General features: G+C 41.9%; 1 protein-coding gene across 3 annotated transcripts in view; it reads left to right on the top strand.

Annotated features, from left to right (window-relative positions):
• Positions 1 to 1437: 1437 nt before the first annotated feature.
• The window catches only part of REL (REL proto-oncogene, NF-kB subunit), a 64539-nt gene continuing 47725 nt past the window's right edge, over positions 1438 to 18251 (top strand). Inside the window, exon 1 of one of the 3 annotated variants that reach the window (XM_073672383.1) lies at positions 1438 to 1806. In XM_073672383.1, the coding sequence (XP_073528484.1) occupies positions 1800 to 1806 (7 nt within the window). In that variant the 5' untranslated portion in view covers positions 1438 to 1799. Of the gene's footprint in view, positions 1807 to 2590; positions 2672 to 14699; positions 15172 to 18251 lie in introns of those variants that run through there. The other 2 variants (XM_073672385.1, XM_073672384.1) reach the window with 2 other exon arrangements.

The following is an 18251-nucleotide window of genomic DNA, read 5'->3' as shown; positions in this document are numbered from 1 at the left end:
GGTGAGAGATGCACATGGGGGGGATGAGAGATGCACATGGGGGGGATGAGAGATGAGAGATGCACATGGGGGGATGAGAGATGCACATGGGGGGGTGAGAGATGCACATGGGGGGGTGAGAGATGCACATGGGGGGGTGAGAGATGCACATGGGGGGGTGAGAGATGCACGGGGGGGATGAGAGATGCACGGGGGGGGGGATGAGAGATGCATCGGGGGGGTGAGCTGCACATGGGGGGGATGAGAGCTGCACATGGGGGGGTTATGTTTACATAACTTTGTTGCCTTATGAAGCGCAGGGGGGGGCCCCCAAAAATTTCTTGCACAGGGGCCCACTACAGTCTGTGTCCGCCCCTGGGAGGGAGCTAAATACAGGGCAATCCTGGAGGAAAACCTGTTAGAGGCTGCAAAAGACTTGAGACTGGGGTGTAGGTACATCTTCCAGTAGGACAACAACCTTAAACATACTGCCAGATTTACAATGGATGGTTTAGATCAAAGCACATTCAGGTGTATGAATGCCCCAGTCACAGTCCAGATTTAAATCCCATTGAGAATCTGTGACAAGACTTGAAAATTGTTCACAGACGCCTCCATTCAATCTCACTGAGCCAGAGCTAGTTTGCAAAGAAGAATGGGCTAAAATTTTAGCCTCCTAGATGTGTAAAGCTGGTAAAGACATATCCCAAAAGACTTGCAGCAGTAACTGCAGCTAAAGGTGGTCCTACAAAGTATTGACTCAAGGGCTGAATACAAATGCGCACAATTTTCAAATTTATATTTTTAAAATATTTAGAAAATCATGTATCATTCCCTTTACACTTCACAAATGCTTGCTGCTTAGTGTTGGTATATCACATAAAATCCCAATAAAATACATTTAACTTTGTGGGTGTAATGTGAAAAAAATGTGGAAAAGTGCACAGTGTATGACTACTTTTTCAAGGCACTGTAATTGCTATGTATGAAATTACCTTAAGTTCTAGGTTCCATTTATACTTTTATTGCAGCGCAGAAGGTGAAATATAAATCAATATAGGTATTTTATTATATGTTCAGATGCACTTTATAGCTGAAACTGAAATGTCATGATGTGGTTAGAAGAAGGTGATGGTGATATTTGATGGGTTACGTTACAATTAATTAACCTAGCTGAAACTTAAAAATGAACAGATTATGGTTTTTAGCTTTTTAAGATGTTTCTACTTTTTTAATGACAGTTCATGGGGGCTGCTGGCATGGGGGAGTACAGTAGAGCAGTGACCACTGTGCCCTCACAGACGTCATTACATATGTCACTGCAGCTTTCTCACCAGCTATCCAGCACTAGAGAGCACTAGTAGGTAGGATGGCTGAGCAGCACAAGGCGTGATGTCACTGGTGAGAAGGCAGTGTGTAGGGACTTTCCACTGCTGATGTAGATGTCATCACAGTTTATCCCCAGCTAGTAGAGAATACACACCCAGCAGCTGACTCCTCCTTACTAGCACTTCTAATAGCTGCTCCATCTGCACATTGCTCAATGCCCAACTCTGTCCTGAGCAAAAGAAGTTACTTGCTGAAAAAAAAACTTTTCTGCGTTGACACTGGTCATCTGCACCTCTCAGTGGGATCACCTATGGGTGTGAAGAACCGGTGAACCATCTCCATATCTGCTGATCAATCAGGACTATAGCTTTGGGTTCAGCCCATACAATACTTTATATAGGAGAACTTTATACTGAGCTGTCACTGGAGCGACTATACTCTTCTCTTACATATATCCTAAGTCAAGCTAGATCCACTAAAAGTGATACTCCATGGCAGGTAGGTGTCACATATGTCTTTACTATTTTATGACGCTTTTAAATCTATGTGCAGATTATAAGAAAACGAATGATCAGGGTGGTGTCATGCACAGAATATTTGGTAAAAGATGCAGTTTTTTTTTAGCTAAAGTGGATTTAAAAGGAAGTTCACCTTCTCGCTGGATCCACCTTTGGTTTTAGCTCAAAAAAACACATGGGTTTAAAAATCAACAAATAAGACATTGTGTGAAAGCAGCCTTATAGGAAAGGTATGTCTGAACTGGACCTATGTGAAATAAAGCAGCAATCATTGGGAGAGGGGGGCAGACATTTTTCTGGGCTTCTTGTTAATAATCTCATGCATAGTAAATGGAAATTAGACAGACTTCATATTTAGAGCCACAGTCAGCCAGTCAGGTATTGCGAATGTTATGCTTCGTATATCAGCAAATACGGCTAGTACTTTCCTTTATCTGTTTTGTGTTGCAAAATCTTTTAGCCCATACATGTGTTGTGATTGTGGGTTTGTGAAAAGAATCTGGTATGTAATTATTGATAGGAAGTTTCATTTTTGTTACTGGGTTTTGTAACTTGTATTGTGACAAGAAGAGGTTTTGTTATTTCTGTAGCATGTATAAGATTTTTTTTTATATTCACGTTGAGAAAACCAACAAAATAAATTCACCAAAACTAAGAAAAGGAGAAGTTGTGTCCTCTCGGTATGTGTCACGAGAGAGGAGTCGGTCACTTCTCCAAATTGTAGTCACTTTGAATCAAGCTGGATATTCCTCTGGGCGGCATCACTGTGGTGTATGTTTAATACGGGCACTATTCTGTAGTAACCGGTAAGGTGGATGAGGAAGTCTTGAATGACATCATAAATAGTAGGTGAACATCAGATGGTTGTGTGTGACAAGTCCGTGTTCAGCGTTTAGCACCGGACACTAACTGTCCAGTACGAACCCCAAACTATTAAGTTCAGGTTCGCTCATCTCTATGTGTGATATTGTCATCAACTGTCCAAATCTGGCACGGACTTGGCAAATCTGAGATCCTTAATTTGATCCAACTCTTTGTGATATCATCATGGATTAATTGTTTTTTAAACTTTAACAATGTGAGACTTTAGTGACAATTTGAGCTTGTTCACTAGAGGATCAGGCCATTTCCTTCCTAAAGAAACGTTACCCCTTAGACATCAGTCCAGAGCCTCTCAACTAGCCAAATCAGTTCTCATACTTTGCACTGATGAGGGGCAATACCCCAAAACACCGTGTCTGCAAATTGATATTCTAATTTTGCTTTTATCCTAAGTCAGATTGCAAAACTCATTAAAGGGTCGATAGTGACTTGTAAGATTGCTGCTTTCAGCAGGTGGCGCTATAGAGTTTAAGTCCTCTTCCTCTCTGAAGAGGCAATTTGCATATTAAATCATTATAAACATTTAATTATACTTTGCTTTCAGTTTAAGGTTATCAACACCATAGAGCAGACGGTTAGTCATGTACTGATGTAGCGGAGCTGAATATTTAATTTAACTCTTTGTGGTTGCATAGAGCAGCATTAGTAGTATCTTGGGTACTGCAGGAGATGTATTTTGGGGCTTTAATCTATATATGACTTTAAATGGGAACAGATAAAGTTGTTTTAAAAAAAGACATCTCAGACATGAAGTTTATTTAGTAAGTGTCGCCATTACAATTATTAACACACACACAAATATATGGTGCCGCAGAATATAACCTAACATTTGGATAGGTCATAAATGAGCAAAAAGCTTTGCAGAACCCTGGGCCGGTGTTCACGTCAATACTCTATGGAAGCCTAGCAGGGACTTTGGAATTTCCTCAACTGGCACTGGAATACCAGCATCCTGGTCGCTGACCCCTGTGACGTCATGACACTGCGGCACAACTCATGTCATGACTAGGCCTTATGTGACATCAAGACGTCGGTGGGTTCTTTGCGGATGTCAAAAGCACCCAGGATGCCAGCATTCGAGTGCCGCCTAACAAACTTCACAAGATCATGCTGGGTCACCACAGAGTACCATGTAATAAGTGGATGAGCCAAGTATGGCAGTGAGTGCCCCTCTCTGGCGTCCATGTGCCCTTGGGGTATGGAAGAATTTGGCTTCAGTATATAGAAGAACATTGAAATTACATTGAGAAGCATTCTTTGTCCCATATCTTGAACATTTTAAAAAATCCCATAAAAGTAAAATATATACAAGCCAATAACAGAAGACTGGATTTTCCCAATGTATGGCATTATAATGGATCTCATTTCACATGATGACTGGTACTGGTGATTTGGTGCACCAACCTGTTGGTGCTGTTAGCACTTTGGTGTTCACTTTTAAGTTATGTACTAAGCGGAAACTAGAAGGGGAATTTTTCCAAAGTAAATCAGCTACTTCCTTGTTTATCCAAGTCTAGTTACATCAGTTTACATGATATTATCAGGAGAAGTTTGTGTAGCTCTATGACATACGGGCCCTGCGGCCAGCAGCCGATAACAGGTTGTAGTACTGCTGGCACCTACATTAATCATCTGGGCTGGCACCTACATTAATCATCTGGGCATCCATTGAAATTATTGTATGCCAATTGTATTTTACTTACCCTCTGCTTTATTTTATCATTATGTCTTAATGGGCTGCTGACCCCAATTGGGGGAGACCAGTTGTAGTCTTGAAGATTACATTAGGTTCATGACACGTCTAGAAGTTAAACATATTTTTCTTTGCTGGTTGCAAATGGTTAACTCTGGTGAAGAAGAGTTAATTTAATAACATGGGATGGGCATTGTATGAAGAATGTAAATTTGACACATGATAAAAAACAAAGAAAGTTTTGTGTCTGTACCTGAACCAGGAAATCCATGGTCTACAAGAGATACGCTTAGTGAATAGGCTGCGATTCAGGAAGGTTATGGTTAAGGCTGCACAGGAAGCTCTGCCGTGTTGTAACAGCGGTATAGGCAGTCTGTTACTAGAGCGCACAGGCCATTATTCATAATTCACATGGGGCTACATAGTCTGCAGCGGAAAGAGAAGTAACACCTTGGAGCAAGCTTCATGCTGCTGTAGAGGAAGGGTCAACACCAGGACATGGGTGTCAGCATGCCAGGGATGTCCCAGGACAGAGATGATCCTAAGGCCTCATACACACAGCCATATTACTGGTCTGCATTGTACACATTTGTAATATGGTGCCCAGAGCCTGCTATACACCCATACTGTACCTCTGATTTTATATAAAGGCTCACAAAAAATTGGAATGACCCATTGCATGCTGTATTATGTAGGTATTTTCCCCTACGAGTTATATTATGGCACCTTATTATAGGGGAGCAGATAGAGTGCCTACAGGGTTCATAATACAGTGACGTGTAAGCACTAGTTTTATTCTTTTTATAGCATAGCCCTCACATAAGAGATATGATTTAGATGAAACCTGGTAAAACTGCCTAATAACAATATGAAACGGTTATTCCAAATATAGGACGTTATCCCCTGTCCACAGTGTAGGGGATAGCTTACTGATAGCTTTGGAACCAACCCCAGAAATCCAAGAAACAGGGTCTCTGAAACCCAACAGCCAGCGCTCATCTTTCCCTGGCAGTCCAATTAACAATAAAGAGTGGCAGTCGAGCATCCTCTCCATTCAAGATGAGGTTCTGAAGAACCTGGTTCTAGGGTTTCAAAACCCCTTTCTCAGGATTGCTGGGGGTTTGATCGCTGGGAATACCAGTGATTGCTAGAAAGGGGTAAGTTATCTGCCTTCCTATATATAGGAGATAAGTCCATATTTTGGAAATAGCCCTTTAGTGTACAGGGGTATAGGTATAGGCCAGGAAGAAGTTTCCATCTTGTGCCTGAGAGGGCCCAGCAGTTCCTCTGCCACATGACAAGACACCAGCATTATAAATAGCCCATGGTAGGTGGGGGTGCTACAGCTTTGGCATTGGGCCCATAAATTTGAATTTACACCTCTATTAATGTCTGTTGTGTACAGAAACGGTCAAAGCTGTCATTAGTCGTTGACACGTCTATGTATTTGGAACTTATATCCCTAAGTATTATCTTTACAACATAAAACAAGAGCTGGCGGCGGAGAACTGGCTTCTTCTCCAGTGACTGTGACCTTTTACTTACAGATTGTACACATGCAGGATGACGGAGGAAGGGTGCAGAGCTACGTCTCCGCTCTCGAATACCACTATGCACTGGGTGTTTTTCCTCATGCGGAAAATCTGATCTCGTTCTGTAGCATAGTTTGCAGGCATATTGTTTATATAGGGGTGAGGTATACTTTTTTTTTAATAAATATGCATATTTGTACATCATTGATAATTTAATGGCTTCCACAACTGATCCAGCAAAATAACTAATAGAATATATAAAGCATTAATGTCATGAGACCGCTGGATTAAGGTATCATACAGCTCAAGGGTTCTTTTAGGGAGGATGTTGTTGTTCACTGTCTCGTAGTAGAATTGTGGTTCTGTGCACACTTTGTCAGATAAAGCACCTTGATCTGGGAGTTCTGCAGGGCAAGTTTTATATGTCGATAGATCAGCTGACCTTTCTCAGCATTTAAATTTGACTACACTTAAAAACTTTCACTTGAACTTGCTGTAGTAATTTAAATACTGGGTTTCTTGCTGTTGTGGGTTTGCCAGTCATAGTAGCGAAACCATGATTCTCTCATGGCCACTAAACCTAAACAGATGATTGCTATAACAATACCGATATTCATGATTATGTACTTAAATGCTCATTGCTTGAAAAAGCTGGAAGCAGTTTCACTGTGAATGCAAGATTTTCCCAACAGCTGAATTTGAGCATTAGTGCACTACTTCCAAAATCCCCACTGATGTCAGTAGTGAGGAACATCACGTGCTGAGTCTGCTCTCCAGCCAATGAATGGGACTAAGTGCCCTTCGTTCTCAGCAACCATGGGGTCCCAGAGGTTAGATCCCCACTTATCTTACTTTTATAATAAAAATGGTTTGTAGTAGGACAATCTCTTTTAATGGGTTTTCTACATCTTTAATATTCACAGCCATTTCACAATGTACAGAGCTCTGCCACTTCTGGTGATTCATTGCACTTCCCACCGATCTGATATTGAAAACCTTTCCATCAAATAAGCATTCCCATCTATATTTTTTTATTAAATGTGTGTTTATATACATGTAATGTAGTGTGAGTGTATTAATATGCTCACCTATTGCTGATCTCTCTGGGATCCAGCGCTGTTCTGCTTTGTTTGTCAGTACCTTCACCGCAATTCTGTCTACCCAGCTCACTCTATGCTCTATTCATGAGTCGGAATTCTCTTTTATAATGTAAGCCTATGGAAGCTTTTTCTGACGGTCGATAGGCTTACATTGTAAGGCCTCTTTCACACGTCCTGATATTTCCGGTACTGGAAAAAATAGTACCAGAGATATCCATGTCCATGTGTATCTGTGTGGCAACCATGTGTCACATCAGGATCACATGTACCAGCGCCTGAGAATCAGGGGTACAGTTAGTGCTGTTCCCAAGCGCCGGGTGCTGAAGCCATTTTTCATCATTGTCCCCTGCTTGCGCTGCGATTAACGCGAGCAAGGGACAATGTTGAGAGTTGTATTCAGCCCCCGCTGAAATTATTATTCTTGAGTGTAAAATTAAGACTAAAATAAAAAACACATTATACTCACCTTTACACCTAATTCCCTGAAACCATTGTCCCCTGTAAACAAGTGTAAATAATTCAGTGTCCCATGCCGTACTCCATCTGTGCAACACTTCTGCATCAGCGGCTACCGCTCACGCTGAGGAGCAGGAGAGAATGACTCGCTCCAGCGAGTGGGCCCCTGAACTGCTTACCTTGTTTACAGGGGACATTGGCTTCGGGGAATTAGGTGTAAAGGTGAGTATAATGTGTTTTTTATTTTATTCTTAATTTTACACTTGTTGTAGACAGCGGAGGCAGAATACTACTCTCAACATTGTCCCTTGCTCGCGCTGATCTCAGCGCAAGCAGGGGACAATAATGAGAGATGCCTCCAACACCTGGCGCTTGGGAACAGCGCGAACAGTACCGCTGATTCCCAAGCGCTGGTACATGTCACCCTGATGACACACGGATATCATCCATGTGTCATCAGTGTGCACGTATGTGAGACGTTTTGTGGCCCATGCAGCGTGCAAGAAATGGACATGTCAGCGTGTTTTGCCCACAAACACATGGTCCATGGAAACACTCTGACATGTGCACAGACCCATTCATTTGGATGAGTCAACCTGTGTAAGTGTCTCTGATACGTGTGAAAACTGTCACCACACTTACTGGAGACACTGACATGTGAAAGCGGCCTTAAAGCTACTTCTGGATCACACTGAGTGCAGCATGACCCGGACAGTCTGCAGACTGATGAAGTCATGGAGAAGCGAAAGGGCAATGGACACCGGAGCAAGCAGCGATAGGTGAGTATATTAATACATTCACACTGCATTACATGCATATATGCATACATTTAATAAAAAAAATATAGATGGGAGTGCTTCTGTAAAGTTTTATTTCACCGAGGCATTAATACATGGAAAGCATTAAAAAACATAATGTTTGGGCCAAAATTGATGACACTTGTGTACAACTTATTTCAACCCATCAGAAAGTGAAAGGTTCTTCGGAGTCCTACTTTACTCATCATATTTCACAAACATTTCTGTCATTTGCCTGATTAGAAAATAACAGTAATCAATACCAGTTATGATATTGCATTGTTTTAAAAGGTTGTCCCATTAACAACATTTATCCCCTACTCAAAGGATAGATGATAAATATATGATCTTTGGGAGTCTGGCTGCTCAGCCTTGCATTGATCCCAAGAATTGGGGCCCAAAATCACCTGTGTGAATGGAGTTGTAGAGAGCATGTGACCAACACTTCTATAGGCAGGGAATTGAACAGTGGTCACACTTGCTTTCAACCACTTCTTTCACAAATGGAACTTTGGAATAGTCGTGACCAATCCTGGTCCCATCGGTTGGACTCCCATTAATTAATAAGTCCTATGGATCCAAGCACCAGACGCACTTGATTCCACTCAAGCAACTATAACTGGGGAAAGGCAACTGATGGAGGTTGGGGAATGAGGGTGCATTGTCTACCTGCAGCTTTCCCATGGATGAAAATAGGTATATAGATCCAAATAATTGCTCCCACTCTCCAAAATGTAACCACTGTACCTAAAGCCGGTCATACACATGAGAAAGCAATCATCCAACAGCTATTTGTCCCAACATGTGTAAGAAGATGGATGTGTTTCCCACATTTCCCCTGAAAGACACGTGTATTGTTATAATTCATTTGAATGTGTAATGTGTTTAGTGACATATGTTGTTAGTGACAGATTGTATTCTGCCCAGTAGTAGGGAGCTATTATGGACAGTTAGGGTTAATAGTTGTGACTAGCTCAGAGTGGGAGGGGCTAAAGTGAAGGGATGGAGACAGTTTCCTGTCAGGAAGGGAAGTAGGGACCTGTGTGCAGTAGAGGCAGACCTATGGTCTGACCAGCGAGCAGAGCCGCATGAAGTGTGTGTCCCTAAAGTGAGAGGAGACTGAGGCAACAACAGATAGCGTTATCCAGAGTAGTGACGAGAAAAAGACATAGGAGTAAGTGCTTCTCCGGAGGCGGGATCTGGGGCAGGAGGCCTAGAGTGATGGTCCCGTGTTGGCAAGCCAAAAAAGGTAACGGGACGAATCGGAGCAGGGAACGCGAGATGAAGAGAGTATCCAGTGTAGTAGTTCAGAGGCGTCGGCAAGAAGAGAAGCTAAGTAAAGGCCATAGTGGCAGAAGTAGCTCCACTAAAGGGAAAAGATGCCGAACCGTGGGTTGAGAAACAGGACTCTCATTTACTGTACTGTAGTGCCGTTATTGGGGGCAAGGGAAGCTCCCAAAGCACTGTGCTGGGTTGCGGGGAAGGCAAAAAATTCTCTTTTGTGTGTGACCGAATTGTGTGAGTTTAGGAAGTAAAGAAAGAATGTGTATAAAGATGTTTTGTGTGTTAAGAGAAATGTCCATGAAGATTTGCACTCGCTATTTACTGTACATACAGTACAGACCAAAAGTTTGGACACACCTTCTCATTTAAAGATTTTTCTGTATTTTCATGACTATGAAAATTGTACATTCACACTGAAGGCATCAAAACTATGAATTAACACATGTGGAATTACATACTTAACAAAAAAGTGTGAAACAACTGAAATTGTCTTATATTCTAGGTTCTTCAAAGTAGCCACCTTTTGCTTTGATGACTGCTTTGCACACTCTTGGCATTCTCTTGATGAGCTTCAAGAGGTAGTCACTGGAAATGGTCTTCCAACAATCTTGAAGGAGTTCCCAGAGATGCTTAGCACTTGTTGGCCCTTTTGCCTTCACTCTGCGGTCCAGCTCACCCCAAACCATCTCGATTGGGTTCAGGTCTGGTGACTGTGGAGGCCAGGTCATCTGGCGTAGCACCCCATCACTCTCCTTCTTGGTCAAATAGCCCTTACATAGCCTGGAGGTGTGTTTGGGGTCATTGTCCTGTTGAAAAATAAATGATGGTCCAACTAAATGCAAACCGGATGGAATAGTCTGCCGCTGCAAGATGCTGTGGTAGCCATGCTGGTTCAGTATGCCTTCAATTTTGAATAAATCCCCAACAGTGTCGCCAGCTAAGCATCCCCACACCATCACACCTCCTCCTCCATGCTTCACGGTGGGAACCAGGCATATAGAGTTCATTCGTTCACCTTTTCTGCGTAGCACAAAGACACGGTGGTTGGAACCAAAGATCTCAAATTTGGACTCATCAGACAAAAGCACAGATTTCCACTGGTCTAATGTCCATTCGTTGTGTTCTTTAGCCCAAACAAGTCTCATTGCCTGTCCTTAGCAGTGGTTTCCTAGCAGCTATTTTCCCATGAAGGCCTGCTGCACAAAGTCTCTTAACAGCTGTTGTAGAGATGTGTCTGCTTCTAGAACTCTGTGTGGCATTGACCTGGTCTCTAATCTGAGCTGCTGTTAACCTGCGATTTCTGAGGCTGGTGACTTGGATAAACTTATCCTCAGAAGCAGAGGTGACTCTTGGTCTTCCTTTCCTGGGGCGGTCCTCATATGAGCCAGTTTCTTTGTAGCGCTTGATGGTTTTTGCAACTGCACTTGGGGACACTTTCAAAGTTTGCCCAATTTTTCGCACTGACTGACCTTCATTTCTTAAAGTAATGATGGCCACTCGTTTTTCTTTACTTAGCTGCTTTTTTCTTGCCATAATACAAATTCTAATAGTCTATTCAGTAGGACTATCAGCTGTGTATCCACCTGACTTCTGCACAACACAACTGATGGTCCCAACCCCATTTATAAGGCAAGAAATCCCACTTATTAAAACTGACAGGGCACACCTGTGAAGTGAAAACCATTTCCGGTGACTACCTCTTAAAGCTCATCAACAGAATGCCAAGAGTGTGCAAAGCAGTCATCAAAGCAAAAGGTGGGTACTTAAAAGAACCTAGAATATAAGACATTTTCAGTTGTTTCACACTTTTTTTTGTTAAGTATATAATTCCACATGTGTTAATTCATAGTTTTGATGCCTTCAGTGTGAATGTACAATTTTCATAGTCATGAAAATACAGAAAAATCTTAAAATGAGAAGGTGTGTCCAAACTTTTGGTCTGTACTGTACACCTCACCACGTTATAGTTCAGTAAACTTATAGAGTTCCTTCATTGAACTCTATAACATCCGAGTCTGGCCAGCCTAAATCACCGGCACCATGCGGCCTGCAAGGGTGAAGCCGCCCCAAAGTTAAAGTCCACACAACCAGTCAGGACCTCCATTTTCATGTAGCATGCCAGGGCATGAAACATGAGTACCTCACTCACGACTACCACCCCGCGCCACATTACACATGCACACTAGGTGAAGTGTGAAAAAGTAGCCTCTGGACTCCTCCGGAATCCTCCGGTGTTTCTCTCTCAGGAACCAAGGATTGGGAATGTTAAAGCTTTTACTTCTTTTCCACAATAGTCAGGGAGTCCCCATGCACATCGAAGCATCGCCTGATACTGCAGAAATCAGCAGGTTTAGCCCGCTTTATCATTATATGTATTACATCATGCAAGTTTTTGTGTTCCCGAAAAGCCCATCAGTGAGAAAAGTGATGACAATTATAAAAAAGAGTGTCATATCGCGCTAAAGTCAAGAACATTTCCCTGTGAAAATTATTCATTGTTTGCCTTTGGTTTGCTTTGAAGTTAGCGTTCACTTAACTTTGTATTATGTCATTATAAAATTTTTATTTTCAATCATTTATGTCATGTGTGTAGTCAAAAAAAAGTTCTTGATAATAATAATGACTAAGTCTAAGACTCTGAATCTTTTTTTTAGCTGTCTTAGTAGGGTGAATGGCTGTCAATAAGAGACGGATGTTTGTAGGTGAATGCAAATACTGTCCATTCTCACATTTTACCAGAATGAAAATCGTAATTTACAATACACTGAAATTTTTGGATTGTCTCATCAGGGAAAAATTTTCTAACATCATAGCTATTTCTAATTGAGTCTACATGTACAACTAGCAATTTCACTACATTTACTTATAGATTTTACTTGCGGCTTTTTAGAGGTCCCAGTTTTAACATTCTAGATACCCTTCTTTTTATTTCCCTATAGTAGGGTTGTATTTGTCCAGTAAGTTATTTAATCGAATCTAAGATTATTAGTTTTTTATTTATATTTATATATTTGTCTTTAAAAATATACAGTAAGATGTTATCTCCACCCACTCCAGAGGTCACTCCTACTTTTAAATGGGTTGTCCGGGCATATGATAGGTCATCAATAATAGATCAGTGAGCGTTCAATACCCAGAACCCCACTGATCAGCTGTTATTTGCCTCTGTAGTGGCCAGCTATAAATACTTTGAAAGGAGCTGCTAAGCACAGCTCTATGAAATCTGTAGCGGCCACTGCCAGTCATTGCCGGCTACTGCAGCACATCTTTTATTCAAAATATTTACATCCGACCACCACTAACGCAAGTAGCAGCTGATCGGTGGGGTGTCGGGTGTCTGATACTCACTGATCTGCGGTTGATGAACTATCCTGTGGATAGCTCATTAATACCTATGCCTATTAATGCCCTTAACCCTACACGATCCAGTACCTTTCCATCCACATGTGGAAATGTTTGACTACTGGAAAATATCAGCTCAGGTTTAAATGGTCCTGAATTTGCTACTAGATTGTCAATTAAAGATGTGGGTAGATGTTGGTACATGGGTGGCCAACCTACACATTGTGGCAGAGCTACATGATCTACATAAACTTTATGTGGTTTATATCTGATTATTTCAGGCTTTTTAAATGTCATAAAGGAGTAGAGTGTTAGCTCGTCTATATGACATTTCTAAATGCCAATAAAATTTAGCAACATTCTTGGCCCTACATGGTCCCTGGCTACAGAATATCCACAAACCATACCATTTTTTTAATAATAGAGATTTCTTCTACAAGATAGTTGGTAAATTTGTATGAAAGTAATTATAAAATAATCCAACCTCAGCCATTTGCTGGCATATGTCATATCGAACTTGGATATCTATGTCGCTACTTTCGAGGCCATTGGCTTTGGAATCACCCTTACTCCCTACCTTTCGTCTATTCCTTGCATGTTTGTAATCTAGAAGAATCCACAAAGAATGACTTTTTATAGCACAGAGTGATGGATACAAAGAAAATAGTAAGAAACAAGATATCACCTTTCCAGTGTTTCTCAATGTTCCTAAGCCAAAACCCCCACACTGTGCTGCCTACTAATGCTTTAGTGCAGTGGAAGTACCTCCGAGAGCGATGGTGTGTAGGCCTACATACGATAGGTTGAGAACTTCAAGCCTAGTACATGCAATACCTGGGAGAAGAAATATAATGACACATGCATGTTGTATAAACCAAACAGCTGTGGATTTAAAGGGGTTGTTCACTACTTTGATATTAATAATTTATATCAGATTTGCGGGGTTCCCACACTCAACAACCCCATTGATCAGTTGTTATCAGCTCCAGACTTGTCTTGTAGGCAACTGAGTTCTCCAATGGTTTGTCTGCATTTCAATTCAATCCATAAAATTACCATAGACATAGATCCCACTGCTCCTAAAATTTTCTTTCATGGAACTAAATGATATATTTACTGAATAATATAAGAAAATGCGCATTGTGTTTCTATTCTATTCTATTTTATTCTATTCTAATAATCTCATGATTTATTGCTACCTGATTCTTGTGGTAGCGTGTCCTCCTGTGATCATAAAACTGAATAGTATGCCAACGATCTGACCCTAACACAATGGATCAACTGTAAAGCACATGAAAATATATTTTAGAAATAGGCATAGGAAATATTAACAGAAAAAAATAAACCAATTTCAACATGCTGAAAAAACTCCCTTTATCGTGGGGATTTCCCAGGTGCTGCTTGGAAGCATATCCACTCCTTCTTCTGTGGAGAGAAGTGAGCACATGGCACTGTTATTGTCAACTTTGTAATCATTTGACACAGCAGCTTCTTTCTTACTGCAGGAAATAACTTATAAGCTCTTATTGTGTCACTAAATCCGTAATTTCTATGCATGCAAACAGGTTACATACAATACAACCAAGAATTTGAATTAGATGCATGTGTGGCGCCCGTGTCTGTAGCGCCACAAAATGCCTGCATGTGTAATATAACTATCTGCATTGCCAGCTAGGGTGAGGGCTAAGTTCTCTGCTGTTATCATTGAATCCACACATTGTTACCTGATCCCTTACTGAAGGACTGTGCACTTTTGTCAAAACCAGGAAGTTTGGCACAATCCCTCAGAGGGGAGGAGGTACTTCAGTAGTTGTAGTGTGAGGAAGAAAGCAGCATCATGGAGGTCCTGGATGCAAAGGAAAGTACTGTGCGCTTTGCAAGTACAAGCTGAACAAGACAGGGTACCAGTCCCTGGAGCACACAGAGACTTCCAGAGTCTGTGCTAAACTAACAGTCTGCTCGGTCTTTATATAGCGAGCAGTGAAGTGTTTTGCCCAGGAGCTCAGCGACTGTATGGAATCAGGGACACTGCTGCAAGAGAAAGTGAGTGTTGTCACAGGATTCACGTTGCCTGCTTGCTGGAAGGGATCCAGTAACTGTTCACCTTGGACCCCTGGAATCATTTATCAGAGACATACTTAGCAGCAGGAAGGCTACACAACCTCACAGCAGAGAACCCTCACTATGCAGGTCTGACCAAAACCCTGTATGTGAATTGTATAGAAGCTTCTGGAACTGTTTGCAGAACTCCAGTAGAAGGTACGAACTGGTTATTACCCTGTCCAAAGCTGATTATTTTCTGCTGTGCCATTCCACCGCAACAAGGTGTACCTAGTTGGGACAGTCCTATCCTGTCTCTAGTATTAAAACCTTACCTTGTGTTAGGCGACCTCCATGTGAATAAGGGCAATAATTGTCATGTCTAGCTCTTCTAGGTGTGAGACATAGGGAAGGTCATATACTTAGCTTATCCTGTATCAGTTAGGTAAAAGTTTTGTCCTTGATCACAGTTTTGAAACGCCTTAGGTGGCCATACACACTAGTAAAATATTAGTCAATCCTATCACTTTTAACAGTGACTAGTTAACCATTAAATGTGCATGGGGTATTATGGTTTTCCCCAACAGCTGATGTCAAGAAAAACAAGAGTCAGATGTTGGATTTCAACATGTTGCATCCTTTTGCTCTCAGGAGAGATAACCTGGTGTCTGACAGTGGCTTATTCTCCTCTCCCTATTAAAAACACGTGTGTGTATAAAAGGTTCACAAGGAATAGATGTCGGCAAAATGATCATTTACCTGACAGGTATCTAAGCTTTAGGCTCTAAACACTCACCGTTGGGGAGAACCATAACACCTCCATGCTTATTAGATGATTTGCTTATCCTTCATAAATGATAAGAACAACCAACAGCTTATTAATGTGTATGGCCACCTTAGGAGTTTCCAAATTGTTATCAAGGTGAAATCTTTTCCTTAACTTATACAGGGTAAGCAAAGTATATAACTTAACCACTCAATCATTACATTCTTAGTGAAGGAACCATATATTTAGTGCCAATGAGGATGTTGAATGCCATTATGTGAGTTGAGAAATTCCTTTTACAATGTAACAGGACAATATTTGACCCCATCCTTGACACTAAATGTATGGCTTCTGAATGGAGCTATATTACCAAACCTTAGCATATTTTGTTCCCAAAATTTTGACTATTTGTCATAATAAAGTATAAAGAAATACATTTTGATATGACAAAACATTTGGGGTCTGTTCACAATGGTGTTAAGTCTTCTGTCCAAAATTTCAGTTTTAATAGTTCCTAACAGGAAGATTAATAGGCCCAACAAATCCTGCTGACTTAAATAGAGGAATAACAAATAATTCTAATTCTCTCTTGGGCCAAAGTTTAGGGACTTTTCAGAAAGACATATTATTTGTCATTTGTCATATATGAAAAATGTTACAAGAGTCCCGAAACTCAGTGATGTCACTACCTTATACTAAAATGTACACTGTGTGCACAATTATTAGGCAATTTAGTATTTTTAATGATTAATTTTATTATTGAACTACTCTTGTGCTGACTGACAATCTGAAACTTTAATATTTAAGAAAGTAAAAGTGAGATTTGGTCTTTCTTAGAAGAATATCTATGTGTGCAGAATTATTGGGCAGCTATTAGTGTGCAGAATTATTATGCAACTAAATAAAAAATGTAAATTTTCCATCTCATTTGTTTATTTTCATCTGTTAAAGAGAGAATGTGATGAACCTGTAGCCGCCATCTTGGTAATGATAAATCATATCCAGGGATGGCCACACTTCAGCAGCCCCCACCCTTGGGACCTTCTGTTAAAACGTCAACTAGATAGTTTCCCCCCATCCAGGCTCCTGTAAGATAAGAAGCCCCGGGGCCTACTTAACACTTGAATGCTAGGAGCTTCAAAGACTTCGAGAGGAAACACAGCCAGCAGGGGGGGGTGCTTCGTCTATCTGTACCTGACCATTTGTCCCATAGGACTAGTTTCTTTGTCTGTCACAAGCATGGAGGCATAAGATATAGAAACATGAAAAGTACACGCATGTTGCGTGGGATGGGCCAATAAAAAAATATCACGGCGTCCCGGAGCCATTGCGCACACAAGCCTCCGCGGTAGACGTTTGTACGTGCTCTGGAAGCCAAGATATAGCGCTGAGCCATTCCTGAGGACCGTATGGTATCATAATTGATATCAAAAGGTCGGTTACGGCGGCCCGAATCCATGGGAACCCCTGGGGGTATCCTGAGACCATCCCAGAAGAAGTTATTGGGTTCCTTAGAATTTGGGCTTCTGATCGAAGTTAGACCTGAGGGTGGAGACTGAGCCAGCTGACCTCACCAGCAGTGGGCGGGACGGGGCAGGTAAGATAGCAGGACAGACAAGAGACAAGGCAGTCTTGACCCAAGAGTGGGGTGCTGAACATCTGAGCACCAGCTGAGGCCACCAAGGGGAGGAGCAGTTTGACCATGCGGTGGTAGGCCTCAGCCTGTAACAAAGAACCGTGCCTGCGACCGCAGAATCCTCTCCCTGCGTCACAAGAGAATCAAGAAACCGGTAACTGATATGCTGTGGTGATTCTGTGTGTTGTATTCCATTGTTGTATAGTTTAGCCTGACCTTATACCTGTGTATATTTAGTTGTATATCGTGTATCTAGTGTATTATTATAATCAATTACCTCAAGTAATTGTGGGCCTGCCTTTTATTCTGCATAACGAACGCACGTCCGTGTGAGCTCGGCTCAAGCCAAAAACGCTACCCAGGGTTGGTTCCTGACCCGATATAGGCCCATTCACGGACTGGGCGTATATCTAAAATAGGGACTGGTGGCAGCATACCAACTGGGGATTGGGGAAGGCTGGTAGTGACGGTCGGAGGTTCAGATATATATATTCCTGGCGCGGCCAAGGAAGATATATATACCGCCCTCACTACAGAGGGCCCCGATACCCAGTAGGTTACAGGACAGTCTCCCTGGCGACCGCTTATCCTAGGTGCAGTTCCTTGACTGACCTGAGGCTAAGAGGGCGCTAGCGAGTTGTGCTGTGTAGTGACGTTACGGTTTAGTGACGTTGAAGGGAACACTCTACCGTGTTCCCTGCGCTGGTTGCAGCTTCCTGGCACTACTTTCTCTAGGTGCAGTACCTTGACTGACCTGAGAGGTAAGGGGGCGCCAGAGAGCTGCACCCACCGGCCGGCTTTCATCACATTGGTGGCAGAGCGGTGGGATTGCAGAATAATAGTGTTGTGGGACCCCTACTCCCAGGCACTAAAGACTGCCAGTGGTAACTTCCACTG

This window comes from Phyllobates terribilis, unplaced genomic scaffold, assembly GCF_046119375.1.
Source record: "Phyllobates terribilis strain yellow unplaced genomic scaffold, ASM4611937v1 Scaffold_3__8_contigs__length_932513732, whole genome shotgun sequence".
Taxonomy (NCBI): Eukaryota; Metazoa; Chordata; class Amphibia; order Anura; family Dendrobatidae; genus Phyllobates; species Phyllobates terribilis.
This window is presented reverse-complemented; position numbering and strand designations above follow the sequence as displayed.